Genomic DNA, 20,721 nt, shown 5'->3' with positions numbered 1-20,721 from the left:
GCAACACCTGGGAGCTTGTAAGAAATGCAAACTCTGGGGCCCCTACTTCAGACCTAGTAAATGAAAATTTCAAGGTGGGGCCCAGGAATCTGTTTAACAAACCCTCCAGATGAGGGTTATTTTCACTTTGATCCAGAGCATTTTTCATATTTTCTGATCCAGGGATCCTGGCTAAGTAGAGAACAGAAGTGCTTGGAGTATGGGCAGAAGAGGGCAAGGTGTAGATTCAGTAAGAGAGATGGGGGTTATAGTTGGAGAATGCTGGAGATCTGAGTGTAGAATGTTTTGGGGAATACCACAGTCGAGTTATGACCATGACTGTGAGTGGCTAAAGCAAAGTGGAAGTGAAAGTGGTTCTTGACATCTCGGGTGTATACACAGTCAGGACTTAGATCCCCAATGTACAGATGAATGTCAATATATGTCCAGTTGGATATGTTCATTACTTATAATTCACAACAAAATATTGTGATGTAGGAAAAATGGAATTTGTACTTATTCTTTTAAGACATGCCTTTAAATTTATCCCTATGTAATTTTATTTTAAAGCAGTTCTGTATTTAGTCAGAAGATTTTTTTTAATTGCACTTTATTAATGTAAATAGAGATAATGATTGCTTGTTATCTTTGTAAATCTTTTGAAACATGCCCTCATAAAGACTTGAGAAAAGACTCGTATTTTTTAAACTCAATATACTTTATAATGTAAAATATTTCTTTTAGAAGTATTTGTAATTACTGTGGAAAAATTTATAGATAGTAGAAAAATTTTTTCAAGTTTTATATTTTAACTTAGGGAAAAATGGCCCTACTTCTCCTTGACTCTTATGTTTTCTATTTAATAAATAACAAAAACAGTTTTTAAAAATTTGAAACAATTATATATTTACTACTTATGTGATAGGTTCAATCTTTTCATTTTCAGATCGATGACACAGATGCTATGGAAGACGTACATTCTCTACTCACTGATGTTCCGCCTCCTTCAGGTGAACAGAGAAAAATTACCTGGAGATGAGACTAGTTTTGCATATCAATATTTCGGTTCATCATTATTATAGCACTAACTTTATTTTAACGGCTTTATCAGTGTTACCTTCTGTCATGTTCTTTGCTGCTCCAAGATTGAAAACACATCGTTTAAAAATATTTACATTAGAACTTAGGTGAACTGATTTTTAATCCTTTTATGTTTATGCATTACAAAAAAAACATGATAATTTATTAACGTGGTCTAAAGTTTCCCAGAGGTATAGAGTTTTAGAAAAAAAGAATGAATGGATCTTACAGTTAGAACTTCATGTAATAATTGAAAAATGTTATTCTTTTTTTTTTTTTTTTTTAATTTATTTATTATTCATTTTTGGCTGCATTGGGTCTTCGTTGCTGCATGTGGCTTTCTCTAGTTGCAGCGAGCAGGGGCTACTCTTTGTTGCAGTGCGTGGGCTTCTCATTGCGGTGGCTTCTCTTGTTGCAGAGCTCGGGCTCTAGGCGCGTGGGCTTCAGTAGTTGTGGCACGTGGACTCAGTAGTTGTTGCTCGCGGGCTCTAAAGTGCAGGCTCAGTAGTTGTGGTGCACGGGCTTAGTTGCTCCACAGCATGTGGGATCTTCCCAGACCAGGGCTTGAACCCGTGTCCCCTGCATTGGCAGGCAGACTCTTAACCACTGCGTCATCAGGGAAGCCCGAAAAATGTTGTTCTTTAACACAAAAATAAATGAAATGTTATCATATGTTTTACCTATAATTTATTTTGACAGGCTTTTATAGTTGTAATACAGAAATTATGCCTGGTATAAATAATTGGACATCTGAAATACAGGTAAACCTTTTATTCTTAATTTTAAGCAAATATAGCATATGTGATTTTAGCAAGTTTTTTCTTAATATATGTTTTCAGCCTCTTTACTGCAATTAAAATCTTATCTTTTAAAAAAATACCACAGTAGTTATGATTGTTTATTTTCTGTTACAGTATTTAGTTCAGAATAATGAAATGACATGCCATTATATCTCCCCATATTTAGATGTTCACATCAGTAAGAGTAATCCGATTAAGCAGCCTTAATCTAACTAATCAAGCCCTCAATAAGAATTTTAATGATCTCTGTGAAAACTTGCTCAAGGTAGGAACCTTTTGACTAACTATACTTTAGCTAAAACTCCTCAGTATCATGAAATAAAAGAAGAAAAGTATTTATATTGTCTGGAATACCTTACACAGTTGTAGGTCGAATTATTTTTATTTACTTATCAATCTTAACCTGCCATCAAGTAAAATGCTAAAGATGTCCTCTCCATCTTAATATGCCACACTATAAAAGGAATATATTTTAAGTTATTTCATAGCGTTAAACTTCATAAAAATCTATATTTGTAAATTTTAAAAAAACCTTTTTTTTTATGACTTAGAAATATGATTAAATCTTATTGTCTGCTTAGATATTAAAAATGTATTCTTAATGAAAGAATAGACGAAACAGAAGTGTTTTAATCTTCTCAACTTTATTTGCCATAGTATAATGTACATTAAAAGATCAGTTTTTATAAATTTTTAAATTAAAAGAAATGATATTACTAATATTTTCTTTTGTGTAGAGCCTGTATTTTAAACTACGGTCTATGATCCCCTGCTGCCTTTGCCATGTAAATTTTACAGTATCTCTCCCTGAAGATGAATTAATTCAGGTAACTAAGGTTCAGTCTGTTATTAAAGAAGACTTATAACTTTGGTCTGTTTTAATATTATACGTTTGCCATAATTAAAGAAGTATAAGCTGCTTTACTTCAAAAAAAATTTTTTTTTAATTAATTAATTTATTTATTTAGTTTTGGCTTGTTGGGTCTTTGTTTCTGTGCGAGGGCTTTCTCCAGTTGTGGCAAGCGGGGGCCACTCTTCATCGCGGTGCGCGGGCCTCTCACCATCGCGGCCTCTCTTGTTGCGGAGCACAGGCTCCAGACGCGCAGGCTCAGTAGTTGTGGCTCATGGGCCCAGTTGCTCCGCGGCATGTGGGATCTTCCCAGACCAGGGCTCGAACCCGTGTTCCCTGCATTGGCAGGCAGATTCTCAACCGCTGCGCCACCAGGGAAGCCCTACTTCAAAATATTTTTAAACGTACTAGTATGAGTCAGACCTTGTCTGTCTGTTTCACTTTTGTGAACTCTAGTTATCTGAAGGTGGACTCATATGTGTGATCCAGTGTATGTACACTAGAAGGTGTGCTTCTGTGCGACTTCTCCACACCCCATCTTTTAGAGAGGGTTTTTGAGCTCTTTCTGGAATACCTACATTTAGGTGTACATGTTGGGCTTAGTAGTAGTCTGAATGTCTGAGTTTATGTGCAGTTCTGATTGAAAATCTTAACCAGGAAAGGCAAATTAGCCAGTTTGTATAAGTTGTTCCGTGGTACTGAAAAAGATTTATAAGAAGCTTATTTGGGGAATGATTATTTTGCTAATCATATTGTTTCTGTGATTCTAGGTTACAGTCACAGCAGTTGCAATAACTTTTGACAAAAATCAGGCTTTACAGACCACAAAAACACATGCTGAGAAGTCATTGCAAAGAGGTAAACCTATGGTAGATGGGAGCATAGTTCATGTTTGTCTGTGTTATAGTTCAGTGATAAAATATAGAGGATAGGTAGAATAAATAAATGACGTGTTTCTTGACAAGATACTGTCACTTTTTCTGTTTTCTTTATCAAGATAACTGTGTGGATAAGCATATGGCTGATGATATTTTTCACACATGAATACGTGGTTGGCTGCTATTTACATAGAAAATGCTGCTGTTTTTTAGAGTTAGCATATAACATTAGTTCTGCAGTAATTTAGAGGCTCCTATCCTAGGAACTCTGGGGAGGTCCTCAAGGCATCTGAGAACCAACTGATGTAGCAAGCACCATGGGTTTTTCTCAGGAAAGGTCCCATAGTGTTCAGCAGATTCTCAGAGTTGTTCTTTATCCAGTAAAATTTAGGAAGTACCATGCTTAATATATTCCAAAGAAATGCAAAATCTTAGAAACCATTTGTGTGTTCTGAAAAAAAAGACAAGGGAAATAGTATACTTTGTAAAGTTTAATGACTTACTGGCTAAATAAATATTCATGATTAATCTAAAATTTTTTAAGTTGAATATATCCTACATCTATAGCATTGAATTAATGTCAGATAGATGTATTAAATGATTATATGTCCAGATATTTATCAAAAAAGATAGATAAAAACTGGTTTAAGTGTCATAGAACTAGTATAGTACAAAAAGTAGGATGATAATAATCATTAGTGAGTGCTTATTCTTTGCCAGGCACTGTGCTAAGAGATTTATATACATTATCCTTTCTAAATCTCACAACAGCCCCACCAGAGAAGATAGCAACCACTCTCAATGTCTGCAGGTGAAGGACCCCCATGGGAGAAAGCAAGGACAAAACAACCAGAATTAATTGAGTTGGGGGGATATTTATATGTTATTCCAGAGTAATTTTTTAAAAATTAGTAAGAGATCATTACTAATTAACTTGTGCTTTTCCTGCCTCTCAAGCCTCTACAGATAATGAAGAACTTCTGCAGTTTCCCCTCGAACTCTGTTCAGATTCACTTCCTTCTCATCCTTTTCCACCGGCTAAAGGTTGGTTAAGTAAGGAAAATGCAAGCACAAATACTAGTTTCTAGATCCTTTCACTTGCTTCTTCACTGTAGGTAATCTTAACTTAATTTTGAGATGGAGATTTATTCTTCATTTCCTCATTGTATGTTTCTTCATGTTCATAAAGGGGAGAGAGTAATGTTCCTTTTATTTTAACTTCTCAAGTAAACTCATCATAACTTATTAAGGTAATTTTTTGTATGATAGTCCATTCTTGTAACTCAAATGTATTAAAGTTTTATTTTCAGAGATTTGGATTTCCCAAAATACTCACATATGGTATATTTTGATATTTATATTCTATCTGGTAAATTTTTTTCTAGCAACACTAACCTTCTGCAAAAATTTTTAGATTTTCATAGACAAACAATACTTATTTTCTTCAGAAGCTATGTGGAGAGGTTTTGGGTGGAGGTTAGTACAAGTGAGAAAGGGATGAGCTTTCTGTCTTTTGGGTGTCTTGGTTATATTTGAGGAACATTTTTTCAAGTGCAAAATGATTGTCCCCTAATTCAGTAGCAGTAGATCTACTTAGATCTGTACCATCTTTGGAGAAAAGTGGGAGGTGGTTTTTTCCATTTCTCTTCTGATTTCAGTGTAATTTTTATTATAAAAATTTCAGAATTACTGTACCTTATCTTGTAGCATTACATACACAGTAAATGTAGTTTGTGTTTTTTCCTAAATTTTTTTTTCTGAGAAATGATGCATTTGTTATTTAAAACCAAATTGGCTTTTCTAATTTTTCCGTTTTATAATACAAGTGACATTATTTTATGGTTTCTACTTGTCAGTTACTTTATCTGATACCATATTAGTTATAATACAGCATAGTTTTATATTCACATTGCCTGTATATCAATAGAGTCTTTACTAAATCAGTGCAAGGCCTGTGTAGATAAATAGATCTTGTCTCATATTTTGAAGCTGAAAAGAAGCTACTTTCAGATTCTGAACTTTCTAACATGGTAACTGTGGTTCTTTTTCCTTTTTGTCTAAATTAAAATTCTAATTTAGAACTCCATAGAGAATTTCTTGAAAGAATAGAGAGGAAAAATCAGATCCAAAGATAATCTGAGTTCAGATTTATAACTTAAACATAGCTTTCAGAACAAAAAGCAGAACAGTCTAGAATCTTCCTTGAACTGACTAGATAGGATTTTTTTTTAAACACCTACTTTCTACAGAAACTTATATTTAACACAGGGTTAGTTCCAAACCACTTTTAGGTATCACTTCATTTATCCTTACCCAGCAGTGGTGGCGAGGGGGAAACCAAAATCAAAAACCCAATCAGCAACAGTGAAAAAGTTTGATCAATTGCTAACCTATACAAATATTTATTTGTGGATTTGGGGTCCCTGTTAGCTCAACTTTACATGTTGTTAATAGCTACTGAATTCTGCAGAAGATTAGATTTAAACTCTGTAAATTGGCCATATCTATATTGATAACTTACAGTTTCTGCAATAGCTTTCAAAATATTTTCAAAGGTAATGAGAACTGGTGCTTTTTGAAGTCATTAGTATATTTTGCACAAATGGTACTCTGAACTTAAAAAACTAGGAAAGAAGAATTTGAGTAGAATAAGTCATATCTGAACAGTCCCTAAAATATTTGCAATTTATTTTAAGGAGCATAGAGAGGGGCCATAGGTGGAATAATAAACCAAGAGACCTGGCTTTTCTTCTCAGTTCTGCTACTGATAAAGTGTGAGAACTTGGGCCAGGTAACCTCTAATTAAGCCACTTAAGTCTTAGTTCCTCATTTGTAAAATGTGAAAGGATTAAGATTCTCTCTAGCCTTTAAAATTCTCTGATTTCTTGACTTTCTATAGTTTATGGTTCTTCAATTATTAACATGTCCCTATTATTAAAAACATAAAAGCTAAATTATGCCTGAGGTCACACTGAGCTTCTGTTAATTAATTTTCCAAATAACTTCAAATCAGTTAAACCAATGATTTTTAAACTCTGTTCCTCCAAACCATAGAGTTTCTTCAGAGGTGCCTCATGACCTTCCAGGAGGCAAGGTGTGGGGGCTGAGAAGATAGGTCTCTAGACCCCCTACCTCTGAACTAGAGCAGCTTCAATGCACTACGCTTTATGTATCAGCTTTCTATATATGATTTTGTTGGAAGAAAGGGTTTCAAAAAGTTTGAAAATCACTGCATCAGATCATGCCACCCTTAATCATCATCATCATCGTCACCATTGTCAGCTTCATAATGATCAACATCACATCTAATACTAATATATATAAAACTTTAATACTGAGTGCTTAACTATAAACCTATGTGCCTTTCCTTGAATGTTACATTTTAAAATCATCAATGAACACTAAAAAGTTTATCTGTTTATTTTTTTTAAGTCATGTAAATTGTGGCTTACGTTGCATGCTTATGTGTTGTCTTTGCTTCCTCATGTCTTTCCAGGAGAACATGGGCTATGATGTATATATTAGAAAAAGTCATCTCAAAGTATTTTGGAAAATTTGAGGATAGAATGGGTTTTGAAAAGGTCTGAAAAGTGTAATAATAGAGTGTTATATCATGAATGTAGTAATTGAACATTGTAACATGAAGGAAGGCTTTGAATAGAGAATAGAAATATCTGGGAAAAGTTAAGCTTAGCAGTTTAGAGGAAATAGGTGGGAGAGAGAAAGGTGAGGGTGAGGAATAAATGCTCAGAGAACTTCTCTACTTTCTTATCTGCAACCACAAGAGGTTTAAAAGTTAACTACTAATACTGATAAGTAAATAAATATATAGTTTTTATAGTTTTGTTAGGTCAGTTAGCTAAGCTGATCGAGATTTATCTTTTTTAATTCTGAAAACTTTGACTACTAATTTATTTTTCATGTTCTTATCACAAATGGGATAATTTATTAAAATTTTTTATTTCCTTTTATGTTGACAGAGTAGTCTCAAGAGCTATGCACAGTATGTTTATTAATACTTCCATCTTTTCACTTGTAGATAAACCTTTCCTTATCTTTTTGTGTTATTGAAAATGAGTGACTATTATGTGAAGAAAAGATGCTTCAATAACATGTTTCCTAATTGACAGTGTAGAGTAAGCTTGGGCCTGAATTGTCCATCCATGCTTAATTTTTTTCCTTCCATCTTTTGTTTTATTAGTTATATATTTTGTTTCTCAAGGTAATAGAATAGTTTGATGTATGTCTCAAATTTGTGGTTGATTTGGTGTTACCTTGATGGTTATCGTGATTTTTCTGATTTGAAATATTAAAACGTGCTGAGCCTAAGTAATTTCTTAAAGGACATTATCATGTGGAGGTCATCAAAATTCTTTGATGACTACTATGAGGAACAGAGATGATGTGGCATAACCATAAATTACTTTTTTTTTAATATGAAACTGTGTTAAGAAAAAAGATGACTATAGCAAATTTTTTATACCACTTTCATAATGTTTTTTCCTCATCATTAATATCTACATGTCAGCTTTCTGAATATCTGTCATTTCACTCTGAAATGGTTTTTTAAGAGGCTTTAGAAATGATATATATGTTTATGAAATGAAAATGAAAAAAGATGGAGCAAATATAGTAAAAATAGGGAATCTGAGTGAATGTAATCTGGGTAAAATTTTTTTAAAAATCAATAAGATATTTCTCATGAACTGTAATTAATCTTAAAAATTTTATGCGTGTAATTTTTATAAAAGGTTGGCATGTTACTTTAGATACATGTCTAAAGACCTGAATCTCGAGATATTTGATACCATATTGTGGGACTTAAGAACTTATATTAGACAAATGTGTTTGAATTATATACCACTATAAATAGATCTCAAATACTTTATAAATCTAATCTATAATAGGATAATTGCTTTCATTAAAATTCTGACAGTTTAAGACTATAAAAGGGTTTAATTAAGTCAGTTTTAGTGTTTATATACTATTGGATGAAACTGTATAGAGGAAAAGCTTTTTATACCACCCTTGTTTCTGTGTTCATTTTGCTTTATGCTGGGGTGGTATCCTCATGTTCAGTGGCATTAGCTATAACCTGAGAGAAGTTCTCTTTTCACTGAGCAGTTGCTGACGAATAAGACAAAATATAGGTCAAATTCTGGATTTTAGTAAAAAAGAAAACAAGTTTGCTTACACCCTCAATATATTATACTCCATAATTAGGTATACACATTTGAAGCTTTTTTCTTTATTTTTATGGTAGGCTATCAGACTTACTTTTTGTTAAACCAAATTTGATTTTAAAAGATAGTTTAATTTTTTAAACTTAAATGACTTGCCTCACATTATTTTAAACTTGTATTAGAAATATAAATCTATAAGAACTACAAAAGTTAGCTTTTCCTTTTTCCTGCCAACTAATGGTTCTGAATTCTTACAAGTATATATAATTCTTTATACTAACTAAAAATGTTTTTATGTATTAAGAATTCATTGCATGTCTGTTTTCTCTCTTTTTTTTTAAGATATATTATTGTCACTGTGACCAAATGGTAGCAACTATAAAAAATGCTAAAGTTCTTCATGTTATCCGTGGCCACAGCAATGAGTGAGGGGTCCTGAAAGGAGAAAAATGCTGAGGGGAAGGAGAATGAGAGGAAAACAGAAACTAAAGAGTGGAAAATGTGAAAACCTCATCCAAGAAGTGGGAAGGAAAGAAAGAGTTGATGGAGAAGTAGAGATAAAGAATCTTAGCTTCTCCAAGAGCTCGAGGGCAGTGAAATCCAGAGTCAGAGGAAGAGGGAGTGAAAAGCAAAGAAAATTGAATTGGGTTACTGACCCAAAACAAGGATTATTTGGAAAAAAGGATACAAAGGATGGGAGTGAGAGGAAGAGTGAATGATGGGGATTGAAGAAGAAAAGCAAGTGAGTTAGGATGTTGTACACCCGGGGTTGGAAGCTTTAATGACTCAAATAGGGCAGCTAATTGTCTTTTGTCATCTACTGTATGTATTACCTGTGTATTACCTGTGTACCTGTGTAGTTGAATTTTTTTTTTTTTTACTAGTGGAATATCCAGATCGAAGCAATTTGTATCTTTCTCTATGCCTTAGTAAGTTTTAACTATAATATGGCAATTTCATTATCAATCCACCAATATTTAAAGACCATTATGGAACAGATTTATATTGAATGTTTATGTACATCATTTGTTTAATTCAGTCATTAAGCCAGATTTTACAGTTATAAGACATAGCTGATCAATGCATTATAGATTGATGGAAATGCTTAAAGGGACATAAAACCAAACTTTGATCATAATAATTTAAAACTAAGAATGGTTAAACAGGAAAATAAAGCATACAGTTTAAAGACTCCAGATTGCATATATTTTAATCTGCCAGAGAATCCTTTCAGAATTTGTAGGAGTTTTTTCAAATTTTGTAATTTTCTTAGGGTGACTGGAAAAGATTATCTCAAATACTTTTTAGTTATTCAAAGCAAAGGTGATCTGTAAATTTTAATGGTAGAAAGTAAGTTGTTAGAAGAGTAGTCATTGTAAAGCTTTATCATAGCTAACCCATACCTTTGTCATTGGTTATTTAGGAGAATGGAAGCATCTCAAACTTTGGAAGCACGGGCAGGTGTATAATTGAGGGAGGAGGAATTCTTGCCACATGTTTTTCCTGTTTTTCATCTATATGCTCATTTCCACTAAACTGCTTTAATCTAGGTTAATCCCCCTCCCCACTCCGCTAAGGCCTGTTAAAAATTGCTCAAGTGTAGTAAGAAAATAGTCAATCTGCATGTTTTGTTTGCCTCAGTAACTTTCTAGGGTTGTTTTTTGAGGGATAGCGGGATTATCAGTAACTGGTGACTTTTTAAAAAAGCAAAATTGTATTCAATGGGGAAGGAAATGGTAAGAGAAGTGGGCTGCTGGGTGGCTTGATGTAGACTATCTTTGCAGCTACAGTGGGGACCTCGCATACGAAGTATTTGTGTCAAACTCTTCCACAGAGATGTGCAAATAGCCAGAACTGGGTGCCAGCTCCTCAACAAAGCCCAAAGGACTTTTAATAAGATTTCTACTCCTGAGTATGAAATATGTTGTCTTTTTTTTAAGTATTGGCTTAGAGATTGCATACGGATTTATTTATTCTTAAGCAGAATTACTGCTTTGTCAGTGAGCCAGACAGCTAATATCTGCAGTACCTTCTCTTTGGAAAAGCCTGTTATTACCTGGGAAGCCAAACTGTAATCAGAAGGAGCAGAGTGACTGAGAGTCTGAGGTCATTAGATATTTGAGGTGTTCAAACCAGTCCGAGGTGCTGATGTCCGGTTGCTGCCAGGACCAGCTCCTCTTGGGCCTTTTCTCTGAGAGAAAAAATGAGCATCCTGGCAAGCATGTTAGGAGATGAACCTGCTCTCCTTCCGTGAGGTCAGAAATCTCGTCGCTCAGCCTTTCCCTCCACGTCTCTAATTTAAAAGTTTTGTTCTTTTCAAATTTTAATTCAAACACATTCATATTTGAGGGCAGGGAATAAATATTTTCCCTCACTTGTTTCTCCTCTACCTTTCATAAAATTTTTTTTGGAAAAGTAGTAAGTGTACTTACTAAGTGTACATGGTGAAAAATTCAAATACTACAAAAAAAATCACTTTGTCCAAAATAAAGCTTCCTTCTCCCTTTGTTTTCCTTCCCAAGAGGCAGATACTCTTAACAGCTTATTGTCTGTCTTTGCAAAGATACTCTATCCTTTTTTAAAAACACAAATATTCTACAGATCATTGTATACCTTTGTTTTGTTTCCACCTGACATATTTAGAGATGGGAACAGACACCTTCTACATGTTCAAGCTCTTTTCATGGGTACTTGCCATTAAATTATATACAGTTGTTACTAGAGAATTCCATATTACCAAGATAATATCAAGGTATAGAGGATAATTTTAGTAATTTTCCCTTTTTCTTTTAGTTTCCTCCCCCTCCTTCCCATCCCCACATTTTAAAAACTTTCACAGAATACCTAATGCCGACTTTATTTTCTGTGTCTGTACTTACCGAGGCTATACTGCACAGGGCATACGAGAGCTCTGGGACCCTCCTGGGATGTATGAGCCTGGGGTGGGCTATTTACTGTCCCAGCTTCTGCACTGGGTCTGTTTCCAGGCTGAGCTGTCCCTAGAGATCTGGTAAGCCTCTGAATGTCAGTTCTGTTCTGGTCTTCCTCCTGTAGGTCCCATCGCTTCCTGGGCTTCCATTGCCCCTCAGGATCCTGAATCAGGAGGATGCTCCCTCTAGAACTACAGTCTGAGGGCCTGATGGTCAGGGCACGTCCAGCGTGATCTCCTCATAGTCATTTTATGGACCTCCCCTAGTGATCCCTTTTACTGGACAGTTCTGTATTGTAAGAGGATTGTCAGCCACTGTACTCTCTCCAGTATTAGCTTGTGGTCATTGCCTTAAAAGTTGGGGGGTGGGGTGGGTGCGGGAGATACTTCCATTGCACCCAGTTCGCAGAAACATTCTATACAAATCCAATTTTTGAAAAGTATAACTTCTGCTAATTTAAGAATATTACCAAAAGATCAACGCATTAAGCAGAGACAAAAATATATATATTTACTTAGTTTATAATTTAAAAAAAGACTGGCTGACCCAAATTATTCTTAGTGTTTTTATGTGTTATTTCTATCTTGGCCACACTATATTCTCAGTTCTGAAATTCTCTGAAACAAAAATTCAAATAATGCTAGTGTGGCTAGAGCCTGAACATTAGAAATAGATTATGAAGTCTTCTTTTTTTTTATAGTACTGTTTAAATTTGTACAATGACTTAAATATCTGTAGTAAAAATATAAACTATCAGGGAGAATGCAGGATCCTGCTTTTATGAGCTTACTGTAAAGGGGATTCTAGTTTGGGATTCCTAGTTATTTCCGTGGAGAGCGGTCACCTTTTAGTTCCACAAAGTCTTGATAGCTCCAGAAGGAGCTGTTGAAAGTGAAGACCTTGAATAAAGGGGGCGGGTCAGGCTGAGGTTTGTGTTTATCGGTGAGACATAGGTCATTGCCTTGTCTGTAATTTTTAATCTTACTGGCTCTTCCGCCACAAACATTTCCCTTCTGTTTTTCATTTCAGTTTTTCTTCCCAGTAGGTTGACCCTTTCCTCTGTTCAGTTTTCTCACGTCCTGCTTCCATCCCACTAACATTTGTTGCTGTGTTGATATTTTGTGTGTAGAGGTTCTGAAACTTTTTTTGTGTTATAGTAACAAGTAATCTTTCTTGGCATGGTATTTGTTAACGGAGCTAGTTTTCATATATCAATAGAAACTGCGTTTTAAACCTAAATACTTCTATTTGGTTTACTTTTATAATGAAGCCATAAAGATTTCCTCCTATTCGTCTGGCTTTTAGAGAGTATTAACCAAGAGCAAAGAAGAGATACTGGCTTATATTTAGCACCCAAGCTAATGTTGTTCATATTGTCTTATTAGAACACCTGGAGAGTGCAAGTTCTAACTCAGGTATACCAGCTGCACAGAGAGGTGAGTTTGTCTAATTAAGCAAATAGTCTCCAAAGGTGTGAAATTCTAGTGTGGTGATTCATAAGCATACAGACATCAGAGAAATGCACTGGACGATGGAATAGACACCAAAATGTGGCTTTATTGTAGTTAGAATGTGTCTTACAAAATAGTAATTAAACGAATATTTACATTTTTAGCATTTTAATAGTGTTCCACTTTCTAAAAATAAGGCTTTAGCTTTTTAACATTGTCTTTTAGCTCAGCAGTAGTAAAAGTTATTCTTTTTAAAATGAGAACTTGTTAGGCTCACACTTGCCCCTCACCCCATGTTATCAGAAGCTTTGTTGCCAAAATCAGATGTGGAAATAGAATATTGACAAAAATGACCCTTTGGCTTTCCTGTTACTATTGGTAGAAAGAAGATATTTTAATAAAAGATAAGTTAACTAGTGATTTTTTTTCATGTATTCTTCATTTGATTCTCATTATTTCTATTTTTGATTTCAGGGTAAAAATAGGGCAAGGAGTTATTCACAAAGTTCTGATTGTAAATTAAAGCCCTGAATATAAACAGCTAAAACAGTGTGAAGTAAAAAGAATGGGAAATGAAGTTAGTTAAAACACAGCGTATGGTCCTTTCCCTGATCTCTCTGTTAGACCCGCTTCCATTCCCCCTAAGAGACCACACAGCTGTGACATCACCAAAGATGCTCAGCCAGCCGAGAACTTGGTTTTGGACAAATCAGTGTCTAAAGCTTGACTCTTTACTATCTCTCTTACCTGACTTGAAAAGGACCACTTTTTCCCCTAAGTTACAGTTAAATTACGTCATCGGAAGGAGTGTTATGACGAGTAAGAGACGTCATCCATATTTTTTCTTTGTTTTTTCTTTTGTTTTCTGTCTGTGTTTTCAGCAACGTCAGTTGATTACAGTTCCTTTGCAGACAGATGCAGCAGCTGGATAGAGCTCATTAAACTGAAAGCTCAGACCATAAGGCGTGGATCAATTAAGACAAGTAGGCGGATGTTTCTACCATGTTACAATCTGAGAAGCATATCCTTGATTTCCCAGTGGTGAAGGCTAGACCTGACTACTCAGTAATAACATTGCCAATCAATCATGTATTGGAGTGTGAAAGCTGCAGACTCTAAAGGTCATTTAGCAAAAGCTGTTGAAGGGCCTTTAGATTTTTTTAACTTTAACTGTAGGGTTGTGTTTTTAGTATTTTATTTTCATGAAGGTATTCTTGAAAGTATATAAATAGATATTATATCATCTAGCGTAAGGAAATGATGAGCTCTCTTATTGAAGAGACACTCTTCCAGGACCCAAGGTACTAGGTAGTGTACGGTATTTGTCAGTTTACTAAGAGCGATATCCAGAGTGATAAAAGAATGAGGTATTTCCAGAGAGAAAGCGGTCAACTCTTATCTCACCGCTAGACTCAGGATCAGTACTTACATGTTCTTTATCTATACTCCATGTGTTTTGGTAGACTTTGAGGTATTTGAGTGAAAGATTTTACATTAAAGGGAAGGAACTGTGTTTTAGAGAGAAGATCACAAGATATGGAACCAGCCAGATCTGGTTTTGAATCCTAGTAGTGCCATTTTAATAGCTGTGTGACCTTGGGCAAGTGATTTAAGTTTTGTGAGCCTCAGTTTCCTCATGTGTAAAATGGAGATAATAACACCTACGTTGCTGGGTTGTTGTAAGGATTATATATATACATATATGTGTGTGTGTGTATATATATGTATATATGTCTGGTTTATAGTAGTTATTTGATAAGTGGTAGCTATTATTTGTTATTTTATGAACAAACAACTTTTAGACAGCCAAGGTCATTTGTTGAATTTTTTAAATTACGAGTTTGATCGAGAAGGTTTGGAAAAGAAACCTACTACAACTAGTTAAGATATGGTTTATCTACAAGTTGACAATGATGAAGTCGTCTGAAAAAAAGATGGAAAAAACTGCACTGGGAAATGTAACAACTTTCACACTCTCCTTGTAATAATTTGTTCCTACAGCAGATAATTTTTAATGCTCTACCGCTTTTTCTTCACTTTTATAACGATCATTGTGTGTGTAGCTCCACCTCATCAACATTTTCTTTTGCAGGAATGCCATTTTTCTCCCAAAAGATTCCATTCCAGCATTTCCTCTTATGTTTTTCTTTCTCTCTCTGTTTTTAATTGCATGCAGTGCATGATAATTTCTTTCATGACATGGCTTAGCCTCACAGACAGCTGAATGTTGTCACCACTTATTTGGAAACCTTAGGGAATAATTGAGTCACCAGCATATGATCTTGATGCTTTCTCTCCTTTCTCCAATTTTAGCTGTGACAGTCGAAAAAGCAAGTCCAGTGGGTGAAGGAAATTTCCGGAATCGCTCTTCTCCACCTTGTGCAAATTCTACAGTTGGGGTGGTTAAGATGACACCTCTTTCCTTCATTCCTGGAGCAAAAATAACGAAATATCTTGGGATAATTAACATGTTTTTTATTCGGGAAACCACTTCTCTTCGTGAGGTAATTTTATAGTTGTTATTTCATTGTTTTTGTGCGTTTTCTGTGGTTGAAGATATTAGTATCAAAACCAGACAAGTTTCAAATTGGTTGTTTATTTGCCAGAAGTAACACACACACACACACACACACACACACACACACCCTTTTTTCATAACCTGTCTGGATTGTCTCTAGCAGCTAGTATCATCGAAAGAGTTGTTTTGGGTTTAATCCCATTTGTTATTAGAAACTCCAGGTCCTTATCATGTGGTAACTAAAACAAATAAACGTATCCATGTTTGATTAGAGGTTTAAAACAGCCCTGAAAGAACAGCTTAGTCTTCTCAGTAGATATTTGCCTGAGATATATTTAAATAGCAATTTTTAAGGGTTTACATTTAGAAATAGTAAGGGATTGTATCATGGAGAGATGTCTTAGGGATTGTTTATGTCATTTAGCTCTATTGTTTTCTTCCTCTGAACAAGACTGAGGCTGCTTGTTTACCTCTCCTCTCGCCGTCAGTGTGTAAAAATGTTTGTTCAAGTTCTTACCTCACACTGGCTGGGTATCATTAAACTTTAATTTGTTTTTTAAGTAACAGCAGTTCTAATCTTCTACTTGATGTAGTCAAAGTTAAGAATCAGAGTCAGCCTATTATATTTTGCATTACAGAGGAATTTAAACTCAAGAAAAGATTATATTTCTATTTGTCTTATGTTGTGGAGCAGGACTGCTAAGCAAATTATTGTGAATGGGGAAATTTTTTAGTTATTTAGGTGTGAAACCCAATAAACTCTTCAAAATTTACTTCAGCGGTAGTTTGTATTTTTAAAAAGTGTGTTCATTATAAACATGACTTAACTATGCTTTTTCCCCATTGCTTCACTAGCAGTGTTTCTATACTTTCTTGGAAATAACAGCTGCTTATTAATTTTTGATATCATGCTCACCTCCTGCACCTAGCACAGTGCCTGGTGCAGAGTAAACATAAATTGTTTTTGTGTAAATGAGGGAGTGACTTCTGACAGATTAACTAATTAGATAGATGTTTCCTTTAAGATAAATTACTTTTTAAAATCATATTCTAATTGTGTTGAGATGGGAAAGAAGCTATCTTAAGATACTCTCAAAAACCTTTTAGTGTAGAATTAAAATAGGTGACACTTTTAAGTCCATTAAGTTTGACAAAGAAATTTGAGTGTGAGAAGCTGGCATAGATTGGTGAATTGACCTTTTCCGGTTGCTCTTACTAGCACATGGATATTGTACTATTGAATCCATAAAATGTTATTTCCTAAGTGCCTTCTCTACTGCTTAAGCAACCATACCCCAAAATGTTACTTCACAGTAGATTTCCTTGCAACAGAGATTTGTAGTATTAACTGTATGGTATAATATCCCAAATTTACTCATTGCTTGATGAATTATTTGCTTACAATTATATAATCTTTTAAAAATTACCCCTCTGTAGTCTCTGTTACTCTGCTGTCAGAATTTCTTGATTTGAGATGGAGGAGGAAAACTGATAAAAGTAAAAGAAAAAACTGTCCCAGGTGATGATTGAGTCAGAGGCAGGCTGACACAACTCACTTAATTCCTTAATTATAAAGAGAGATACCTGTACAAAACTTTATGTAGGATCCTGTGGCTTTTCAGAAAGATATGACCTGGACTAATGGTTCTTCTAACAGTGTATTAAATTTTACCCTTAACCTCCAGTTTAAAGTTGGAAATTTCTGCCTAGGCTATAAATAACATCCAGTAAAATTTGTGGAAAACTGAGGTTGAAAAGCATTTTAAGCTCTCATTTAGCCTTTGGTTTCTGTTTTGTTTGTTTTTGAGCACTGAAAAAGTTCCCCAAACTATTGGATTTCATTCCCTAACTAATATGTACGGACCACTTAGTACGTGCATCTGTTGAAGTAGGTGTTAGCGTATGTAGTTGTGAGCACAGCAGAGTCAGTTCCTGACCTGATGGGATTTAGTCTAGTGGAACTCAGGCATGGTGGACAGTAAATAAATAATCATGTGATTAATAGGTGACTCCTAGTAATAGTAAGTCATATAAAGAAATACAACAGGGCCTGTCAGAGAATATAATGGGAGAACTTAATTTAGATCTGATAAGGAAGGTTTCTCTGAGGAAGTCACATGTAAACCAGGACCTGAAGAATTGAGTAAAAATTACCCTGGTGGAAAATTGGGTGTGGAACCTTTATGTGCAATGACCCCGAGGCAGGAAAAGATGTCAAACCTTTGAGAAAGTGAAGAAGACAAGTGCGACTGGAGCCTGGTTCATTTTCAGAATAGGAGATGCGGATAGCAGGGAAGTCTCATTGTTTATATTTACCATCAATTTATTTGAATGATGTTGGGAACGACTTGATAGAGGGAGGTGCTGAAGATGGAGGGACAGTTAGAACTCTTGCTCTGCCATCTGTCCGCCAGCTCTGTGGTCCTGGCTCGTCATGGGCACGTCACAGATTCTCTGAGCTTCAGTTTCATCATCTGTAAAATGAAGATAGTAATCCCTGTCATAGACATGTGCTCAGTAAAGGTTTGTTTGTTCGTTCATGCAACAAATCCCCATTATGGAGGGAATTAAAATGATCGTCCGTTATATTAAGATCACTTAAGATGCTTTAATATGTATTCTTTGATGTTTGATGTACATTAGTTTACACATGTATCCAGTTTGGTTTTTTGCGCGTCATCATTTAGGAAGGAGGTGTCAGTGGTTTTCTCCATGCTTTTATTGCTGAAGTGTTTGCGATGGTGAGAGCTCACGTGGCTGCACTGGGAGGGAATGCTGTTGTCTCCTACATAATGAAGCAGTGTGTCTTCATGGAGAATCCAAATAAAAACCAGGTGAGATGGGGTTAAAAACCTCTGATGGCGGGAACCTGTGAATGTATCCCATGGCCTTTTCACCTCCCACCCTCCCCTGAAAAAGAGAATTGCTCTTCAAAGCTCTTTGATTCTAGAGGCTTAAAACACGTTTTAATGAATATGTTGGTAACCATGGTCCTGCATAAGTCAGATGCTGTTTTCACATCCCCAGTGATTAGTTATTATTCTTAAATACCTCTGGAAGTTTTGCTCCTAAATTACTGTTTCCACCACCTTCTTGGTGGGTCTTTGGGATCCAATGATGGCTAACGGAGGACAGTTAAAGACGCCCTCTGGTTTGGAATGTGATGCTGTCTAGTTCTAACTGCCCTGCTGGTGAAGAGTACATCATGATGGGGCCACACTGTTTGTTTATTTCTGATAAGTAATATAATTCTGTTAATGGGGACAAGGGAATGTTGCTTAGGTTAAATCTTAGAATAAATTTCTTTTATCAGTTTGTTAATAACTCACTTACAGTTGTTAAAGATCCCTTTAAAAACTTGAATAACTAGATTAATGAGTTTCTTTGTTTCCTGTGAATTGCCTTCTTATCCTTTGCTCATTTTTCTCTTGGGTTGTACGCTTTTTCAGCTCTACGGCACTGCCCCCAGGGTAGCAGAAGAGTATGAGCGTGTTGTTGAGTCTGTGACTGAACATGTCCTGTTGTTCTTATAGGCACAGTGTCTTATAAACGTAAGTGGTGATGCAGTGGTTTTTGTTCGTGAATCTGAATTAGAAGTGGTGTCAACTCAGCAACCTGCTACCAACTGCCAGCCCTCATGTACTGGAGGAGAAGTTACAACCTGAAGTCAGAAAGAATGAGCTCCACTAAATGACATTCATGGGTCTCCTTTGTTTTGTCATTCATTTATCTTACTAGACATAAAAAATGAACTTGAGAGAATTGAGGAACAATTGATACATTCTGAGTATGTTTGATTCGTCTGGGATCACTTGGAGGCCTGAGAATTTTCAAATCTTGACATTTTATTTCGGCCAGCCTAGACAGACAGGCCCCGTGGAGCTTTGACCCCACCTCCCCACCCAGGAAGTTCAGATAAATTTCTCTGAGAACTGTAATAAAGATGGAAGCTATGTATAATTTATGTTGATTTTAATAAAATCATAGTTTAGAAAATGAAATGGAAGATTATCAGGAAATTAGGATAGCTATCCTAGTGTAATTTAGAAAAACTAAGCAAGAAATGGACAAATTGTTAGTGAGTAAGTAATCTGATTCGAGGAATGTATGGGGTAAATGGAGAAAAGTTTTCAGAAAGCCATGCGGGTTTCTGAATATGTTATTTTGATGAGGAATTTGGTAACAACTGAAAGGGAAAATTGCTTCAGCCGTCTTTGAAAAAGAAGTTAAAATTCTTCAACTTGTATCCATAATATGTCCTAACTACTGGAAAAGAAAAGTAATTTATCAGAGCCAGTGTCCTTCCATTGGAAGTTTAAATAAGGAAGGAGGAAAAAAACTACTATATAACTTCGTTTCTAGCCAAGTTTCAATTTGTGTTTAATTTGTCTGGAAGAGGCTTGGCTTCAGCTGGGAAGAAAAGGCCAGTGAATTTTGTTGAAGTAGTTAAAATATAATTGATCTAGAAGGAACATAAAATTATTTTCTAATAAAGTCATACTGTACTCCCACCAAATAAACAGAATTTTAGTAATATCTTAGGGATTTTTGATGGTGAGTTAGACTGTATTTGGCATAGAGTTTGGAAATGCAACTTGAATGTAAATATGCTGCAGAGTGTTGAATATATAGATAGAAATACTTTTTTGTCAATGCCAAATACCTATTACAAATGAACCTTTAAAAGTACATTCTTCCTTTGCACAACAAAATTTCTTTATAAAACTCATGATTTTGCTCTTCCAGGATAACAACTGCCCTAAAGATTAGGAGTCATTTCCTTGTTATCACAGGTGTCAATATTTTTCTGTACTTTGTTTATAATTTTATTTTTTAAATAAAAAGTTTATAAACTGGAATATTCCTAAATCTCTTTTTTTGCCTCTTTGATGTAGCACTGTCAGTGGTCAGAAATCACTTTCCATCTGATCATCTCCATTCATTTCTTTAGTCAACAATCATCTGTTGTGCGTCTACTATATGCAAGGCCCTGTTCTTAATTTGGTGGAAAAAGTACATATGTAATTGTGCTACTCTCATTGCCTTTGGTAG

At 35.1% G+C, this 20,721-nt stretch overlaps 1 protein-coding gene across 3 annotated transcripts in view; it reads left to right on the top strand.

The window, feature by feature from the left end:
- C2CD5 (C2 calcium dependent domain containing 5) overlaps positions 1-20,473 on the top strand; it is an 81,393-nt gene extending 60,920 nt beyond the window's left edge. The window contains exons 17-27 of one of the 3 annotated variants that reach the window (XM_068559941.1): positions 926-989; positions 1,759-1,820; positions 2,026-2,124; positions 2,597-2,686; positions 3,480-3,567; positions 4,545-4,631; positions 13,086-13,136; positions 14,033-14,134; positions 15,465-15,655; positions 18,357-18,503; positions 19,203-20,473. In XM_068559941.1, coding sequence (XP_068416042.1) covers positions 926-989; positions 1,759-1,820; positions 2,026-2,124; positions 2,597-2,686; positions 3,480-3,567; positions 4,545-4,631; positions 13,086-13,136; positions 14,033-14,134; positions 15,465-15,655; positions 18,357-18,503; positions 19,203-19,334 — 1,113 coding nt within the window. In that variant the 3' untranslated portion in view covers positions 19,335-20,473. The remainder of the gene's footprint in view (positions 1-925; positions 990-1,758; positions 1,821-2,025; positions 2,125-2,596; positions 2,687-3,479; positions 3,568-4,544; positions 4,632-13,085; positions 13,137-14,032; positions 14,135-15,464; positions 15,656-18,356; positions 18,504-19,202) is intronic. The other 2 variants (XM_068559942.1, XM_068559943.1) reach the window with 2 other exon arrangements.
- The last annotated feature ends 248 nt before the right edge of the window (positions 20,474-20,721 follow it).

The sequence above is a fragment of the Eschrichtius robustus genome, chromosome 13 (assembly GCF_028021215.1).
Source record: "Eschrichtius robustus isolate mEscRob2 chromosome 13, mEscRob2.pri, whole genome shotgun sequence".
Classification (NCBI taxonomy): Eukaryota; Metazoa; Chordata; class Mammalia; order Artiodactyla; family Eschrichtiidae; genus Eschrichtius; species Eschrichtius robustus.
This window is presented reverse-complemented; position numbering and strand designations above follow the sequence as displayed.